Below are 20,039 nucleotides of genomic sequence, written 5' to 3' on the forward strand. Positions count from 1 at the left end.
TTAGACCAATTTTTGTGAGAGAGACAAGCTTTTGAGCTTACACAGAGTTCTTCATTAGGTGGTACTGTCATGCAAATAAGACTCAATTCTGCAATATCCTGTACAGTATTTGTACAGCCTCTTGTATAGTAATGCAAAATTCTCACAAAAGAGCACCTGTTAGAAAGTGAGTGTACACAAATTCCAGGGTTAGACTTTTAGGTAGGTTCTACCCCCTCGTAAGAAAGCTAAGCAGATTGCTCATTTTTGGTAATTGTTTCAGCTATCTACTTGATCAGTAGTGCATAGGAATGGTTACTATCAGTTTCTTCAGTGACCTCCATTCAATTCCTGTTGGGTAGACTACATGCCAATTGCCACCCTTGCTAATAACTTACAAAATCGCTTCAAGGTAACATGAATTTTACTCCTCATTCAGGAGAGGGAATTATCTTATCTTTAGAAAATATTTCAATTTTCCTAAGCAATGCTTTTATTTACCAATTTTGTCCCCTCAGAGAACCAAGTATAGAAGTCTGATGAAACTATAGCTTGTGTTATTAACCAGTCTTGCCATTTAAGTATTCTGGACAATGTTGCATGACAATTCCAGTTGCATATCATTAGTTTTCTAGTGCCCACCGCGTACCTTAATCTAAGATACTGATAAGCTCTTTCACACCTATCATGTCCGACAAAGAATAAGAACTTGAAAATGAACAGAGGATCAACTGCAAACTGAATTGTTAGTCATGAAGTAGGACACTTCACTAGCTTGGACTACTTAAAGAAAATGTATTCTCGCCATGTTTATTCATTTTGGGCTACCATAATTACTCCAAGCAGGATTCTTATTCAAGTGAATTATCTTGAATTCATCAAATACCGTAATAAAGTTCAGAAACCAATTTCAAGTTAGGAGATTAGGAAGTAAACAGCAAAAGTATTTTTTTTCCCTACAACAGTGTACTGGTCAGGCCAATAAACCCTTTTAAAGGGTCAAGGAATAGTTATAAAGTGATTGAACTGTGGGAGTCAAGAGCAACTAGCTTGACACAATACAGTTAAAAACATGATCAAAAATTACCACTGCTAACACTTGGATTTTAAACTTAAAATTAAACCAACTTTTATTTGGAGCACCTATGAAAATTACAGCACTTTTACTCTTTTGCTGTTAAGTCATGCCAAACTACAACTGACACTTATGCAGCACAGAACACTTCAAAATTACATTAAATACTCCAAAAGCAGTCTTCAACACCTCAAACAATTATAGTTGGTATTTTCCCAAAATGTATAACAAAACAGGTTAAGCTGCTTGAATGTGTCTACAGTTAGACCAAATTCAGTGTATTGAATAATTTGTAGAAAGTTTCTTCCAGTACTGTAAATGTGTTGAACCTATTACAATTGATTGATTGGGGAAACAGGTTCTCCTCCCCGCCCCCAATACATGGCTCTGATTCTGCAACTGGCTGCTAACAGATCTGTGTCCACATGGAGTGCCTATAAAGTCAGTGGTGCTCCATGTGGGCATGCAAGGGGTCTGCCCATGTCCAGTAACTTGAAGGATTAGGGCCCAACACCGTTAGTCTTAGAGGTTTTACAGCTACTGCCTTTGAATTGCCAAGTAGTTGTATGTAGTTAGAATGTCCCAGGTGGCCACAGAAGAGTATTTTGCTTTATTTAATTTTTTTTTTTTTTTTTTTTTTTTTTTTTAAGTTTGAGGCCAAATAAATTAACAAGGAAATGAACACAAGAAATCAAGAACTACATTGGTAAGTCTAAAAATCACAACCACTTAAGTTAGAATCTCTCTGACCACTGTTTAGTTAAGTGCACCAACTCAATTCTAAACACGTACCAGGTTAATAAAATTCATGCCATTATAGGCATCAGTTATTAGAAACTGAATTCAAGAGTAGCATTCTCTGCTGTAATCATGTTAGATTTCTGAAACATCTGTCCTCATCTAATCAGTTTTAAAAAAATTACTCAAGTTTTGAAAACTTTTTCCTCCCTCTCACACTAACAGGAAAAATGGCTCCCCTTCACATCTATATTTTCTGGTTTTGTTGTGATAAGAGGGGGGGGGTCTATAGCCCAGGTAATGTTATGATCTACAGAAGCAGTAGGTCAATAAATTTGAAGATAACTGGATTTTTTGTTAATATCCACTAAACCAGCAACCTGACATGAATATTTTTTTTTAAGGAGCATGCCCAATTCACCAAATTTATTATCTGTTAGCATATTATGCATCTCTGGTTATATGCTGCTCAAAAGAAAAGCAAAATAAGACCATGAGACAAGCCTGTTGTATTGTAAGTCAGATAAAACCAATACAAAACATGAGGTGATGAGGATGTACTGCTAAACTTACTTTTCGTTTTGTGCTTGAGATCACTAAGCCGTGTTCTGTAACTTCATTTATTTGGGAAAGATATATGAAACCACACAATTTAAAACACACTTGCAACTATCTCTGGAAGCCTATTTTCTAGTTGAATAGCAAATATTCTTCTGCCGTGTTTAACTGATAGCTGTACTACACTTAGTGAACACAAACTTGACATCTTATCCTGAAGTAAAGCAATAAGGTGGCTTTATGCAATTAAAAAAAGAATATGGAGGCTTCTATTTGCTAATATTTATATAAAAGCAGAACTTTAAAACGTAGTGTTAGCTAATAAGATGTCTAAATAGTTTACTACAAATCAATACCACCCTGTAAATACCCACTTTATTAACAAAACAAGTGCCAAATCTCATTACAGGGTCCAAAATATCTGAGAAATATTACGAATTGTTACCTTTATGTCTAGACTTTGCAAGGCTAATCATTCATCTTCAAATAAGCCCGACAATGTGCAAAAGTTCCCTACATCATGTGCTAGGAATAACAAGTGCTATTCAGATCAAGAGATTCTACTGAAATCTCAAGTCTAAAATATGATAGCGAAGTCAGTCTCATACTTTTGGCAGTCACAGTGAAGATCCTGAACTCTCAGTTTCTACATAACCAGTTTCTTCCCCGCCACAAGTTAGAACCTTTGCCCTCTTCTCAGTGATACTAGGCAAAATATATTGCCATTAAAGACTTGGTTGCATCACTGCTTACAGTATTATCAAACATACTAAATGTAATTTTGTTTAAATAGTCAGATAAATAATCCTCATCTTGTTACCTGTACAATTCTCCTATTCATACAGCATTATGTTCAGAAAGTGCTTCCTGTGAGAGCTGCTTCAAAATGAATGAATTAACCTTGCAAAAATCTTAACTTTCCACAATATGCAATTTGTTGACCCTGCATTGTGCAGTCCCATATTTACAAAATACTTAAAAACTTTACATCTGTCTTTTACCATACAAAAAAGTGCAATTCTCTCACCCCATCTTGTGGGGCAACAACATTCTTCATAAATTCTACAGAATAGCAGCCTATGATAAGCAAATAAGGTGCTTAGCTTATGCCCAGGATCTAACTGGTTAAGTACCACCAGGCAGTACGTTTTATATACTGGCAGATTCAGTTCCTATGCTACTGTCGCAGTGGTGCTCCAGCCAGGTTTGCAAGCTCAATAAGAGCCAGTGCACCATGCAGGCGTTCACGCTGCTCCTGAAGGCGACGGCGGGCAGCTGAGGGAGCACTATTTTTTTCCTCATCATCCTCTTCATCAGACTGAAGATATTCCAAGGGATCTTGTTGTTCCTGGTCAGCTTTCTGAGCTGTTTTGCTTTTCAAAGTAGGAGTGCGCTGCTCTCTAGTCTCCCAATATCTGGGGAGTTAAAGTTTTACATATTTTATAAACATCATCCAACTTGCACAACAAGTTTCATTGAAAGCTGACAAGAATCTTCCAAACTAGAATCTTAAAACATGATTGGATCATTCATTCCATTCCAATTGCTAAATTTCTCAGTCCTTCTTTTGTAGCATTTAAACAAACAGAAAGCTTTCCACCTCAGGAATATGATGTCAAATGGTATTCAGCTCCCTGTCCTCACACACATCTACAATGCAAATCCTTTCTACATGTAGTTCCCACACCTCCATCATAGATTCTAAGGCCTGGAAGGACCACTGTGATAATTTAGTCTGATCTCCTTAATAAACACAGGCCAGAGAACTTCCCCGAAATAGTTCCTGTTTGAACTAGAGAATATCTTTTAGAAAACACTCAATCTTGATTTAAAAGTTGCCAGTGCTGGAAAATCCACCACAACCCTATGTACACTGTTCCAAAGTCAGGAAGATAGGGAGTACTGTTATCCACATTTTACAGATAGAAATTTTAATGTCTCAGAAACTAAGATTAAATGACTAATTTAGAAGTCTGTGGCAGTCAGGAACTGAATTCAAATCTCAAGTCCCAGTCCACTACAAGACCTCTCTCTCCAAAGAGTCAATCAGCTCTTATTACACCTACCACCACCTTCCCTCATACATGAGTATTCAACGCTGCAGCACCAAAGGACAGCACTGTATTAACAGCTTCTGCAATAAGCAAAGAGCCACACAAAGGGGGAAATCGTATAGAGAAGGGAGAACAGGTGAGAAGGCAAGAGTCCATCCCAACGAGAAAGAAAGCTGAAGCAACTACCACTAGAGAAGTTAATTCTAACCTCTGGAATTTAAACAAATAGCACACTAGGGAACAGCTGAATCATTCAACCTGAAGAGAAAATGAAGAACAGAGGAAGTGTGTTGTATTGTCTTTAGAGTACAATAAGTTTATAGAGCATGCAGTAGTAGTACATTCATCAAATGAGACATCTGTGTAACCATGGAGGGACTATTAAGAACTTTCTGAGAAACTATGTCACGAGAAGTGCCTTAAAGAAGAAGTTTGACTTGGGGTGGTTGTACCAGTGAAAGGTACCAAGTCAGTTTCTGATACTGATAATTTTAATTCTCTCAAAGGCTCTATGGATTAACCTTTGCTAGATTAACTCTCTCGTGGCATAGCTGTGAAGGAATCAATACATTCAAGAACTGCAAGGTAAATACGACCCAGAGAAATAACGACAGAGTCTTTAAAAATTGTTTCACATAAAAGTTGTATAAAAAGTATTGTAATTCAAGAGGAATTTAAAAATAGTCAGATGACAAAACACACCATGAGTGTAAAAGTTTTTGGCTTCTACGGACATTTTTGAAATCAGTGCTCTCAACATTTTAATAAATAATTCTAGACGGTCACAGCTTAAGAGAACTTACTTTGCTAGCCACTCAGCAACAGCTTTATTGTCAGCTGTTTGTTTTTTACTCAGTCTGCCTGTGGGTTCTTCTCTCTTCAGTCTTGCATAGGGATGCTTGGGGCAATGACGGTTTGCATGTGTGAATCTGCTTAAACATCCTTAATAAAAAAGCAAGGACAATAATCAAGAAAAGTAGTTGACCAACACGTAAGCCCAAAATTTAAAAAAATGTCATTGTTAAATTAACTTTCTTCCCTCTCTAAAAATCTGGATTCAATTTGGCATAGAATGCCCTATAATCAAAAATTAAGTAATTGTTTAAACAACCTGCTTATGCTTTTAAGAACTTTGCTTTTAAACTGACAAATGTTTGTGTTTGCACATAGATTTATTTCCCCCCCTTTTAAAAGGGCATCTAAAATTGAGATCCAGGGCACATGTGGATGGTAGTACTAATACTACAGCCAAACTTGCCCATGCTCTGAATACTGCCAGTTATATTCTGATGGCTTACCATTTTCTGAGCAGACGAAAGGCTTTTCTCCTGTGTGAAGACGTTGGTGTGTTTTGAGCTGCCCACTCTGAACAAAGGCTTTCCCACAATCTGGATAGTCACACAAATAAGGCCTTTCACCTAAAAAAAAAAAAATTGAGTAGAATTTTAAGAGTTAAAAAGTCTGGACACCATCTAGTGATGGTCCATGGCTCAGTGATTCTGCTCAGGATCCCCTAAATCAAAGATGAAAAAAATAAATCCTTTGTGGAAAGATAACCATAGCCCAGAAACTGCAAAAATCCACTTCCACAAGGACATCAAACTGAAATTTAGTCAGTTGAGTTCCTGTTTAAGTAGTCTTAGGTGCTACACTTCCCCTAATTCTCCTAACAATTGGGATTTTACAATGATATTTTGCAATTTACACAGCCTTTCCCATGTTACTACGTGAAAAGACCCACACAAATGAGAAACAAAGTGACAATATAAAGGAATAATAAACTGAGCTAACACAAAGTAAACAGCGACTAGAGGAGAAATATTCTCTCAACCTTCAGTTGCAACAATCTTAGGTGTTACTTATAACAATAAGCAATTTTCAGACAGAAGGGAGATGTGAGTGTCCCTAATACAGCAGAAGTGATTATGTTGTGGTAAAATGGAGAAATCCTCTTGGATATTAAGCACAACAGATGTTTATATTATGGGGTGACCGATTTAATCTTTGTCTAGCAGGGGTAGGGCTGGGGGGCTTGCGGAGGCTACAGCCACTCCAAAATTTGGCTTAGCCCCCTCACCCGTCTCAGAACTGGGCACCTGGCCAGCAGCCAACGATCTCCAGACACCCAGCTGCTGTCTTGGCTGCTGTCTCCCCTTCTTTGGGAAGCTGATCCATGGCTGGCAGAATGCTGTGGGAGCTTGCCCAGTGTTAGAGGTGGCTGTGCCTGAGTGGGTTTCCACTGAGCTGGGGGGACAGGGAACCTGTCTGTGCTGGTGCCTCTGGCTCAGGTGTGGGAGCTGCAGCTGCTGCACTGAACAATTGTTCAGGCTCTTGAGTGCTTGGCTTAAAGAGACAGCGCACTGACACTCTTAGGTGCACACAATCTCCCATACACTTCCTCCAACACATATTCTCTCTCACACACACATATAGTAGTAGTAGTAGTAGTAGTAGTGTTATTTCTTGGCACTTCCTGTCGAACTGCACATATATTCTCTAATTTTATTCTTTCAAAGTTCATTAAGGATTACAGTACTGTTAAATTAGTTTTTTGACTGGACCGTGCATTTCATAATTGTATTTCTCTTATGCTTAAATTTAATTCTTTGAGTAGTGAGTTCTAAAAATACCTAAAAACCTGTCCTGGCTGGAGTAATTATCATTACTACTTTTACCTTATTGTGCTTTGTCATTATTCAAAGTGGTACAATCAAGTGTCCTTCTAGAATGTAAATTTAGCTTGTACTCACTCACTTTAGCAGTACAAGTTTTAAAAAAAAACACATTAGCTAAACACAACTTTAAACACTGCAGATGAAGGTCACTTATTTTCAATTTGTATTTTTAATTATTTTAAGTTACTTTACAAATATGTGTACGAAAATAAATGCAAGTTCTAAGTCTGATACTAATAGTAATGGAGTCCAATGTTAGTGAATCACATACACCTCTACCCTGATATAACGCGAACCGATATAACACGGGTTTGCAGTAACGCGGTAAAGCAGTGCTCTGGGGGTCAGAGCTGCACGCTCCGGCGGGTCAGCGTGTCTGGCTCAGACACGCTGCTCTGAGCGGTGTGTTAAGGGTGGGCAAGCGGGATGAGGAGGCGAATGGGGAGGTGAGCGGCAGGCAGGAGGGGGATGAGTAAGCGGGAAGACGGCGAGCAGGAGAGTGGTGGTCGGGCAGACGGAGAGGCGCGCCGAACAGACGGGGAGGAGACTAGCAGGGAGGCGAGCAGCAGGCAGGCAGGTGGGGGTGAGGAGGCGGGCGGGAGCACTGGGTGGATGGTGAGAAGACTAGCGGGGAGGCTGATTTGTCCTGGGCCCCACACTCCTCTAGGAACAGCTGACACACTGCTCTGAGCGGCGTGTTAAGGGTGGGAGGTGGGCAGGCAAGCAGAGTGAGGAGGCGAATGGGGAGGTGAGTGGCAGGCAGGAGGAGGGTGAGGAGGCAGGCGGGCAGGAAGACGGCAAGCAAGAGAGTGGCGGACGGGGGGAGGCACGCCGGACAGACGGTGAGTAGATTAGCGGGGAGGTGAGCAGCAGGCAGGCAGATGTGGAGAGGAGGTGAGCAGCGGCCAGGCGGGCGGAAGCGCTGGGCGGATAGTGAGGAAACTAATGGGGAGGCTGACTTGTCCCAGGCCCCACACCCTTGAGGGACAGCTCTGACACGCTGCTCTGAGTGGCGGGTTAAGGGTGCCAGGCCGGGCAGTTGGATAAGGGGCAGAGGGTCTCACGGGGTGGTCAGGGGACAAGGAGCAGGGAGAGTTGGATGGGGCAGGAAGTAGGTGGGGGGGGGTAGAATAGGGGGCAGGGCCAGGCTCTTTAGGGAGGCACAGCCTTCCCTACCCAACATAACACGGTTTCACCTATAACGCAGTAAGATATTTTGGCTCCCGAGGATCGCGTTATATCTGGGTAGAGGTGTACATGATCGTGATCGGTAAACATAAATGCCAAAATAATTAGAACAATTAATTCCTGTTCTTAATAAAAGGGGGAAAAATCATGTTAAAATTAAGTAAATGTTTTTAGTGGAATAAAAAATGACTAAAATAGAGTAGATAATAGCAGTAACACAGAGTATGTCTGTTAGAGAAAATAAAGATAGCGTTCAAATCATCTAACTTGTGTTTCAGATATCTGTGTTAAGGCTCCAAAATTTATACCTCAAGGTTTGGGATTCTCGCTATATTATCTCCTGATTGTTCTAAACTTACATATAAACTTAAAATATGGCTTTAATTTGTGTGTGTATTTTTTTTCCCCTTTCTTTATATAGGAATTAGATACACTGCTCCTATCAGTTAATTTCTAAGTGATCTGCCAGAAAAAAATACAACAACCCCACAAAACCCTATAGTTTTCAGGTGTCTAAGTAGCCCCTGGAATCGTAGTAAAAGTTGCCCCACCACCACCACCAAAATCTGAAATGGCACCCCTGCTTCCTCCCTACATGGTTCACATCCCCAGAGTGCGGCTCCCTGCCTGCTGCATCTGCACATGCTCCGGCTCAGGCCGACAACTATAGCCGGTTTGCAAACTGGCTATAGAGGGAGAACAGAGCAGAAGGTGTCCAGGTAATGCCTTCTATAGCACCTGTGTGCTCAGTTACCTCTTTCTCACACCGAGGCCCCCTGCTCCAGATTGAATTGTTGTATCATGGCTCTGAGTGTCCAAATATCTTAATCTGCCATGTGCAAATGGCTAAATTTTAAAATACAGTACTTTCTCCAATTTAAGGTAATTTGCTATTAATATTTAACCAGTGATTCCCCCCCCCCAGAAGTTTGCATTTGTTTATTTTTTATTGGCTTAATTATTTTTCCTATTGGTTTTCTGTAAATAAATGTTGCACAAGTGAGCTACTTTAGATTAAGTTTAAAACCAATCAATCAATCCGTATATATTTTTATTCCCCTTCTGAGGATAACATGCACTTAAATGTTTTGTTAAAAAATAAGTAAGTATGTGTGCCCACAAAATGTATAGCACACCCCACCATCCCAATTTTCATTCTAGTCCACCTCAACCCCGCACTGGGAAGAGGTTGGAGCAGCCCCTGTTGTCTAGTACATGAAGGACGGCACTCTGTTGAAGTTATGTTCTAAATCTGTAGTACAGTTCACAGTTCCACCTCTAGGTGATACTCAAATACAAGATGCAATATTGGCCAAAAGAAACGATTGCTAACATTTCAGAAATAAGGCTCTGATTACAATTGAAGTTAGGAGTCTAAATACCTTTGGGGATCTGGGCCTAAGTCCCTAGGGCCAAATCCTGAAGTCCATACATGGAGCCAGATCACCCTTGATCCATGCACAGAAATTCACAGATCCTACCCTTTCAAAGAGAAAACGGGGTTGTGCAGAGCATTTCCTGGACTCATACAGAAACGAGCTTGATATGGATTTGGATGGAGTGACTTGTGAATGGGGTTGGCAATATGCTACTCGTATTAAAGGACAGAAGCGTTCTTGGATCCATTCTACCATTGGTTGAGTTGCCATCTGACTGCTTAGTAATAGCTGCCAGAGGTTTTGAAGAGGCAGGAAATACAGCTTCGGACTGTAGTATTGCTTCCCCTAAACCTCCACAATGAAATTTGAAGCAAGGCAAGGTTCACCACCACAATGCAGTTCTAAGTCTGATACTAATAGTAATGGAGTCCAATGTTAGTGAGTCACATACACTTCTACCCCGATATAACACGGGTTCGTAGTAACGCGGTAAAGCAGTGCTCTGGGGGGTGGAGCTGCGCACTCATGCTATATGCTACTCATGCTACCCTTTACAGAGCCCCAATAGCTAGGGATAGGAGGGGCAGTTCCAGGAAGACTGCAAAAAGAACTTCAGAATTTCTTCTCTTCCCAGCTATTTGCTGCCTGCTGTCCACAGAAAAGTGTTAAGACCTTCAGTTATATAGGCAAACTACCACTAAAGTCAAGGGGAGTTTGTCTAAGAAAGGACATCAGGATTTAGAGGCAGAATATTAGGGCAGCTGAAGAAAAATGTGCAAATAATAAATACAGCTAATAATTTCTGCCTTTCTGTTCTACAGTGAAATTTCAAAAGTAAATAAAATGGGCAAACAGTCTTTTTGTGAGATGTAACTGACCAAATCTAGTACTGTAGTAAATCTATACAAAAGTCAATGGAGTGTCATCATTAGGGATAAATCTTACCCAACGAGTTTTCCATTAAGACAATCTGACACGGTTAGCACTTCAGGGATGGAAGTTTAACATTACCAGGAAAATGAAATACAAGAACATCTTGTGTGTGTGACCAAAAAAGAACAGAGAAATTGGTGTTTAATACTGGCAGGCAGGCAGAATTGCCTTATTTGATCCAGAAAAATAAACCACAGGACGCAAGTTATTTTGGAGGTATTATCAAGTATCGGGACATTTTATTGCAGAATACAATGTCATGTACATAAGAAAAATCTGTTAAATTATGATTAGTATAAGGGAACAATGAATCTCGCTTTTCAAAAGCAAGATGGGTCCAGTTTGTCAATGCATAAGGTTTTAGCAAAAAGTTAGCCATTTTTCTGTAACACTCTTACATTATTTTTCCCCCAAAAGATGCAGTTAGGTGCTAGTCATGTGGTCAAAGGTTTTTTCCTCCTAATAGCAAGAACTGAGCAAAACAGAGCAGCTAGATAAAGAAAGTTTAAGGGAGATCAGATTTTTTTTAATCTAAATGCATGTGAACTTCATAATTATTAAATAACTAATCCTAAAAAGAGATTTTATCCTTAAATTTAAGCCAGAAACATATTTTAGCATCAAATAATAAATACAAAAATAAGGGGTGGTAATGAAGAAAATGAGAGTGGGCAGGGTCTATTTAAAGCTAGTAAATTTTTTTTTTTAAAGCTCAAAATAATATATACTTTGTCTAAAGCTCCTGACAATTTTATAGATTTATTTTCCTTCTCTGCATTCACCCTTACCTTGTTGTGTGAAAGACCCACACAAGAGGGAAACAGAAAAGAAAGTGAAAAGTACTGTCAGCTATATAGAGTAAAACTTAAAAAACAAACAAACAAACAAAAAAACACAATCTCTTCTCTCTTTTTCAGTTACCAAGTGTAACATGTAACTAAAGCAGAGGGAAACCTCTCTAAATGTTTCTTTTTACCATAGCAATACTGGTTGCTCTGCCACAGTTACTCCAGTATAAACACAAGCAGTTACACAAAGATGACATTTTTTTGAATTTTTGACCATACTAACAGACCTCAGGGAAAAAACGTAGTCCATTCAATAACTAGACCAGAATACTAACTGTAAGAATGAGAAGTTCCAAGCTAAAATCTTAACTACTTGATAAATATGTTTTCTATGCACAACATTACATTCCTTTCACTTACCGGTGTGAGTTCTTTTGTGTGCCTGTAAAGATTTCTCTCGTGGAAACACCCTGTTGCAGATGTTACAACGGATTCGGCTGGATGAATGCTCTCCCTCACTTATTAGATCTCGCACTGTCTCTGCTCTTGGTCGGCCACGTCTAATACCATCCTATTAAAAAACCCACACTATTAAGAAACTGCACCGTTTGTTTAAAAAATATCAATATAGTACTTGCGGACACAAATGATTCAGTCCAAGGAAACTTTTCTAAACAGGAGCAACTTTTTCGAAAGAAAGTATGTACCAGCACATCAGGAAAATACAGTTGTCTTATAGCTTTTATTTTCCTCCATCATAGTTATTCACCAAGCATTAAAAGAACCACATCAAGAGATTATTTAAATCCATAGCAACTATTTTTTTCCCTGAAAACAAGTTAATCACAAAGCTCCAGTTTAAATGTCATTTTTAAAGAACACAAGTAATTAGATACTAGAAACATGATGTCATTGCGTAAACACAACAATTGCATTCAAGTTACACACACACGTAATGAAGAGTGAAAGAGCTGGACCCAGGGATTACATAGATTTAACATTAACTCTTGAACCGGTTTGTCTGAATAACCATGATGAACAATTGTTTAAAAATAAGTACATCATGAAAGAACAGCAAATATGAAGTCTGGGAATATCTGGCATCCTAAAGTATCTTATTATGGTAGGAGTCACCAGATGGCTCTATTACATAGTTTTAAAAAAAAAAAAAAATGTTCTCGGCATATGAGCTCTGTTCAGTTTTCAAATAAATGTTACATTGTTATTAATTTTGGAATGCAATTTCTTTCTGGAAGAAAGCAGCACAATTTTCTCTCTGCCTTAATCTCTTTAAGGTAAGTAAATTCTTGGGACAGAGTTGCTCCCTGGGAACCAGGCATTGGTGTTTGGGCTTAGATTCCTGAAAAAGAGGATTGCCTGTGCGCTGCTTGAGTACTCTTAATGAATATAGTGTAAATAAAAACCATCACTATTTTCATCTCCTATGATGAAACCTACTTGCACAGCACTATCATCTTGGCAGAGGGAAGACTATTATATGATCTAGAATATTTTGGAAAGACTTTTTATAACTTTTAAAATATATTAGACTAATCTAGCTCCTATCTTAGGGAGCATCAGGATTGAGAGTCCCCTCCCGCTAAACCTCTCCCTTTCCCTACTACTGACAGCATGAAATTTATTATTGAAAGTATTAAGGCCATTCCAACTTTGGATCAGTTAGACAGCGCATAACAGAACAAAAGGCAACATCTGTCAGGACTGAACAGCTCCACTTGTGAAAAAGGAAAGATAACTACCACATCATGCATAGTCCTCTTAGCTGACATTGATTTGAGCACATTTTAAAACTTCAGGTCCAGAAAAGAGGTGGCAATAGCATTTGTATGAATAAGTAATACACAAGAAGTCTTGGAATGCATTGTTCTGAGACCTATACAACTCAACTAAGTTGCTATTTACATTTTTATCACTGTAATCCATATTTTTAGTAATGCCCTATTTTAACACTGGGACATAAAAAAAAGAGATAAAAGATTGTTTTAGAGGGGGCTGACTCTTGAAAGAACTCAGCCAGCCAGCCGATTTGTAGAAGGATCATGTATTTAAATATCTACATTCCATCAATTGCAACCAGGAGTTTAGAGGAAGTTTGAACGCGACAAAATTACCTCCTCACACTTTACACTTGGCACGTGTTGCAGTACAACAGAGATCATTAGCTGCCATACAGATTCAGCTGTTACCAAGGCTGAGGGTGGGAGGTAAGGAGCACAGCCGGACTCTCAGGGCCGGGCTGGCTTTGTTGGGTTGGCAGTTTGGAGAAGCATTTTTACGTGGAAGCTGAGCATGTGGTCTGGGATCAGCGAGACACAGCTGAGCATTTGTACAGAAGCACTGCGCAGGGCGGGGCAGCACTACAGAGGCTGCAAAAGGCCACGTGTTGCAAACAGGTGAGATTCCACCACTGTAACGACCCCCACACCCAGGTTACTGAGGGGGTGTCAAGTCACTGGCCCACGTTCCCCGCAGCTCTGCTCCGAGCCCCGGAGGCCCAGACTGCAGGCAGCCCCGCCCCCGGCCGAACCCTAGGCTTACAGGCGGACATTCCGCAGCGCGCCTGCGCAAAGGAGTGGAGCCGGAGCGCTGTCGCGCCCTCCCCAGCCAGCATGTGACAGAGGCAAACGGCGAGCGAGCGTCTGGCGGGTATAATTTTGGCGCGCGAATGTGTCGTCACCGGCGCACAAACCGCACGCGGAAGTGACTTCACTTTAAATCAGGGGTGGTCGCCACAGATTCACCCTTTAAACCCGACAGACGCCCTGCGCAATGTCCACTAGGGCCCAGCGGCGGCAGCGCCTCCCCCATCCCCGCTCTGGCCCAAAGCTCCTATGGTCCCGGCGAGGGTTTAACCCTATCGTGCCCAGCTCCCTGGCATATTCCCTCCGGACTCACCTTCAGGTGGCTGCCGCCGCTATCCGGGCTGCCCGCCTCCTCATCCTCCCCGCTGGAGGTTCGGACCACCCCCCCTCGAGGCTGCTGGACGGAGGAGGGAGCGGCGGCGCTACTGGGGCTGAGGGTCACGTTGTGCGCGTTTTCCCCCCAGCGCCAGGGATACACCATGAAGTCACTGAAGCCAGGGCTGGTGGGGACGGGCGGGGCGGGCGCCGGCTCGTCGCCCCCCCGGGACGGTTTAATCGGGGTGGTTTTGATAACGGAGACTAGGACACGCTTCGGGGAATCCTGGCAGAAGATCACCGGGGGCGGCCTCTCCGCCATCGCGAGCCCCTCGCAGGCAGCGGGGCGGGGAATCTCCGTGGCGGCTCAGGCCCGCTCTCCCGGGCGCGGAGATCTCACCCTACAGCCGCCTGTCACCGCCCGATCCGCCTCAGCCACTCATCGCCGGCCGGTCCTCTCCGGGTCTCAGCGTTTCCCCTCCCGCTCCGGCCGCCGACCTGCAGATGCGCCGTGTCAGCGGCGGCCGCCGGCCATGGCAGCAGCCCGCGGAGACGCGGCCGCACCTGCGCTTCTCTGTTTGCGGCGGTGTCGGTTCCACAACCTGGCCTCGGTCACAACAGAACCCGAGCCGCCGCGACCCCTCCGAACCTGCAGGCAGCCCGGCCCCTGCCGAGCCCAAGCTTTTCCCGCGTTACATTTCGCGCCTGGGCGGAACCAATCACCGAATCCCGTTGATACATAATGGAGTGACAGCCAAGTCCAGGCAATCACCTGTGGGAAAGTGGCCGGTCACGCCCACGTGGGCGGGGCTAGGTCACATCCCGGCTCCGCCATTGGCTAGGGCGCTCTCCGGCCAACAGAATTCGAAACTTCTTGGGATCGCGGGCCAGCGGCGGCGAGCCAAGCGATGCTCCGCCCTGCAGTAGGGGCGCCTTTCTGAAGGAGCTGGTCAGGTACTGATTGGGCCGCTGAAGGAAGGAGGCGGGGCCTTCGTGGCGTTATGGTGGGCTGTAAAGAGGCCGGGCCGGTTGCGGCGTTTGGCGCGCGCTGTTGTTGTCTTATTCTCCTGGCCAATCATGGAGGCAGAATACAGTTTCCCGCGCGCTTTCACCATTTATGACGCCTCTTGCTTTGTGTCACCTGTTCCTCTTAAAGGGGATAGGCGGAGCTATTGCTGGGGCCGGTGGCGGCTCCTCCTTCTTCCTCCCTCCCGCAGTGCCCTGCCAACCATCGACCGCCCGCTCCAGGCTCCACCCCCGCCTCGCTCCGTGCCAGGGTCCCGCTTGCTGCTGCGGGCGCAGCCCGGCTCTCCCGCGCTGGGCTAGGCACCGACTGGCCCGTGGGCCGCTGCAAGCCCCGGTACGTACCCGGCCCAGCGGGCGGCCTGCATACAGCCCCGGTGGTGCGGGGGTCGCCTCGTCTGCTGACTTCGGGCACCTAGTGCCCCAAGCAGAGTGGCAGCGCCCCGCAGCAGGAGACGTAACAAGCACCGCGGGCGCTCTTCTTCTGATGGTACCCTTCGCAAGCTTTTCTCTGCAACCTGCAGGGCTGAACCTGGCTTTCATTAGACAAACGGGCAAGCCGGACCCTCCCATGATGCTCTCAGTGCTGGGAACCGGGGCTTGAAGAGGAGGCCCTGGCAGGCTCTGGTGGGCCGGCCGAGACTGCTGCCTTCTCCGCTCTGCCTAGAAAACAAAGTTCCCCGAGGGGGTATTTGTTAATATTGTGTTTGCCCCGAGACATGGAAGGTGCATTTTACAACGCTGTTAGGGCTTCGTTTAAAACAAAATTTTAAAGTCGTTGTAGATGCTTCCATGCAGAAGTGGGTGTGTGCTTTTCAAGTGTCAAAACCATTGTCCTGGGAAAGCAGCATTATCAAAAGGAAAAAAATCTGCCTGTGCTTTGAAGACCCTGTGCTCTCAGCTTAAAATCAAATATCTCACCACAGTCAGAGATTGCATTTTAAAGTTATTCCTGTTCATATTGCAATAGCATCTAAAGACTTCAATCAGGGTAATTTCCTACATACTGCATATCCGGCATGTCATATGCCCTGTCTTCATCTGTTTTAATTAACGTGTTTTTTTAAAGTTGTGCAAGTCAGTTTCAGCAACCAGAAACAAGCCCCTCATCATGATATACTTGGGGGAACAGTTTGCCACTGTGGAATGTACAACTCTAGTTAGAGCATCCTAAATGATTCAGAACTCTTATTTGGTACTTAGTCAGAAGTAACCCATAGCTGCAATGGAATTGTATTAGTATTTGATTTCCTTAGGCATTAACAGTTCCATGTGCGCTCAGTGAACATCGTTTGTAATCTATATCGAGAATTATTTGCTGAGTGAGTTAACCTTTCTAGTCTAATCAAATATACAGACAAGTTTGTTCCATTCTGTGATACTTAAGATTCTAGGCATGTAGCCAATTTCTTGCATTGTTATTTTGCAGAGTAATAGCTGCAGAGTTAGTTTCTTGATATGTCCATTGATATATCTTCCCAGTAACACAGCATATTGAAGGGTTCTAATCCAATTTTATTGATTCAGTTATTCTATCAGTAGATGTGTCCAAAATATGAAAAATACGTTGTTTTGAATACAAGTGCTCCAGTATTGATTGAAGTACTTGGGATCTTTCTTTGACATGTATAACACACACCTTGTATTCCAAAACATAAATTAGTAATAAAATTTCCATCTTTGCAAGAGAGCACATGATTCTGTATAACCAAAAAGATTCCCAAGTTTCATCCAATATGTAAATTGTAGCAATAAATTGTCTGAAGATAGACGTGAAATTGCTCTTGGATAATTTAGCATTAAACCATAATTAATTTTGTAAAAAAATTGGTTGAACCAATCTAACCATTGCCAACATATCTGAGCATCTGCTGGCATGGACACTTACATCCCAAAAGATTCTCATTGAAATTAATACTACTCCACATGGATCCAGCAATACACACTAGCAGATTGCATTACAGGCCCTGGGTCTGTAACGCATCAGCTTTTACTTTATCCATTTGAAGTTTTTTTTTTTTTTTTTTTAAAGGGTTCAAAACTGGGAAACATGAAGACATAACCTATGAAGCTTGTACATATTTAATACATAATAAATACTACCTATCCAGCTTATAAAAAATCAGCATTAATATTAGAAAATGTTTTAACAGATGAAGAGAAAAGGATAACTGCATTCCTTCTTTACTCATTGTCATAGGTCTAGTCAAACTCCCCCTTCTGGACACTCACCAGGCTGCTGTATTTGGTTCACTTCCCATACACTGGACCCATATGCTTTTAAGCTCCCTTTGTCTGGGCAGGCTTCAGTCTCTCCCATTAGTCGTTCTGGCACACTCTCTCTGTTTGGTACCCCTGCTGGAAGTGGTAGCTCATAGCCCAGCTGCCTTAGGGCCATACGACCAGTGCTGACCCTTTACATTCCAGTAGCTTAAGCACTCCCTTTCACAGAGACAGAGCTCCACTTTGTGGGCAATCTGGTGTACTGTTTAAATCTTCAGGAATATGTGATAGTTGAAGCAAAAATACACAGACTGAAAAAGAAATTCTAAACCAGTCCTACTTTATGCAGAGAGGCACAAGAGAGTCCCACCTGTGTGGGAAAACAACAAAACCTGTACACAAATCCTTGCCACAGTGTCCTCACTCCAAGAGTCCCTTGGTCACTGTCTGTTAAGGGGAGTCCAGAGTTCCGCTGCACCCCATCTCCTCCTTCCTTCCTTCCTTCTACTCAGTCTTTCCTTCTTGTTCTGGTCTCTTTTCACTCTGCTGCCCACAGTACTTCCCAGAAATTGTATTAATTCTGTCTTCTTCTTAAAGAAGTTTCATACAATGTCACACTAAAACATAAATATTTTCATTTGTAATACAATGAAGTTCTAAAAATACTTAATTCAATAATGTTTAACTTAATTTAAGAAGGTTTGTTCAGGATATTGCCATATCTGTCACAAACAGTTGCCCAACAAAAAAGTTATAGTACTAGTACCATTTTCCTTATGCTCTGCCAACATCCCTCACTGCTGGCCCATTCGCACTCTTCCTTCAATTAGTACAGTGAGTATCAAATTGCTTTTGCATCGCAGAGAGTACTTGTGTACCACTTGCCAGCCAGACAGCAGCCAAGTGGAAATTACTGTGAGCAATAAAAAAAATCTCTTAAACATGCAAGAATGTGAGCCATGTTTAGGAATGTAAGGATGATGAGTGTGAGGGGGAGAACAAGGTTTTCAGACAGGCTATAGGCAGCAGGCTAGATGTACTAGAGCCCTGCATGGGACTAGTGTAGAGCTCTGCAGTGGGACTGGGATCCTGTGGGTCCCGCACGACCCGCTGCAATAATAGTGGGAGTGGGATTAAAGAATAATCCCATGCAGGGATCTAAAATGTACCACAGAAGTACTAACAAAATAGTAACTCAGCTTTCTCTCTGTCTCTGATTTTGAATATAACTACACTGAATTACCACATGAGAGCTTTGCCATCAGCTTCATGGGATACAAATTTTCATTGCTGATGTGGTGCTATGCCACCTCAATTAATTTTATAATTTTTGATAATTACTACTAAGATTATTTCTAGTATTTTTTATTTAAAGGGGAGCCTGAACCAAACCCCCAACATTCAAAGAATCCTAAAGGGTGGTGAAGCTCAGCGTCAGATCAGAACTTTGTGGGAGGCCTCTTTTCTAAAACAGAATGACCCAGAAACTCAGATCCAAACAAAGCCAAACTTTAGAGAAATTTTCGGATCCACTGGGCCCATCTCTAATTGTATACCTTGTTGGTGATTTTACTATAAGGCGAATAAAACATGCATTATGTGTACTAAAACATTTTCATGACTACTTACATGATTTGTGCACTCAGTCTTTGTAAATGCAGGTGAGGGCAGCAAGTATGCTGGTCTGGGAAGGCTTGGATGCCAAGTGGGGCTCTGCTGCATTGGCTTCCTCATGGTGGAGGTTTAGATGCTTTCTTCTCTAATCTGTTTTATTAGCCCTACAGGACAGAATGTGCTAGTACTTGCCCAAGTAGTAAGAAAATAAAATTACATTTATAGTGAATTGTGCAAACTTTAATAATATTCTTCCTCTTTTTTTCATATATGCTTTGATCTGCAGTGAAATAGTTAATGTTGACATTTAAATTTTCATTATTGGGCATCTGAGTCAACACCCCATTTGAGCTATTCTTTCATGCTAGCAGCAGATGCAGGCAGACAGTGAACACTGCACTGGTTTTCACTCAGCTTATGTTTTTTCATGGTTTTCTTTGCAAACATAAGGGCAGGAGATTTAGGTTTTATCTATATAGGAAGGTTACTCTGGAATAAGGTAGGGGAACTGAAAGTGCAATAGCTATTCCAGAATAGCTTCCCATGTAGACACTCTTATTCCAGAAAAAGTGTTTTTTTCCCAGTTTATCTTAATTCACGTCCAGTAGCTAGTCTGGTTAATTTCTCTGTGTAGACAACCCCTTAAAGAAAGCAATTCTGAGATGTCAGTCTAGGTTGCCAATCTGGCATTACCTAGCCCAAGTCAAGCCGTGTGTGTTCCTCACAAGAAAGGTGGGAAAAACACTATTTTGATCATCCTCCCAGGATATTTATCAGGAATCCCTATTTCTTCCTTTTAACCTCTATTTTCAGCCCTTCAGTTTTATACTCAATTTAACTTGACTGTGTAAAGATATCCAGAAGACTTCAACCAGAAGCCTTTAGACTTTCTAG

At 42.2% G+C, this 20,039-nt stretch overlaps 1 protein-coding gene across 6 annotated transcripts in view; it reads right to left on the bottom strand.

Moving 5' to 3' along the window:
- ZNF367 (zinc finger protein 367) overlaps positions 1–20,039 on the bottom strand; it is a 21,573-nt gene continuing 1,534 nt past the window's right edge. The window contains exons 2-8 of one of the 6 annotated variants that reach the window (XM_054033121.1): positions 19,161–19,309; positions 18,298–18,444; positions 14,284–18,148; positions 11,788–11,938; positions 5,703–5,822; positions 5,208–5,346; positions 1–3,765 (exon numbers count right to left, since the gene is read on the bottom strand). In XM_054033121.1, coding sequence (XP_053889096.1) covers positions 3,528–3,765; positions 5,208–5,346; positions 5,703–5,822; positions 11,788–11,938; positions 14,284–14,607 — 972 coding nt within the window. In that variant the 5' untranslated portion in view covers positions 14,608–18,148; positions 18,298–18,444; positions 19,161–19,309 and the 3' untranslated portion in view covers positions 1–3,527. The other 5 variants (XM_054033118.1, XM_054033117.1, XM_054033122.1 and 2 more) reach the window with 5 other exon arrangements.

Source organism: Malaclemys terrapin, chromosome 6 (assembly GCF_027887155.1).
Source record: "Malaclemys terrapin pileata isolate rMalTer1 chromosome 6, rMalTer1.hap1, whole genome shotgun sequence".
Taxonomy (NCBI): Eukaryota; Metazoa; Chordata; order Testudines; family Emydidae; genus Malaclemys; species Malaclemys terrapin.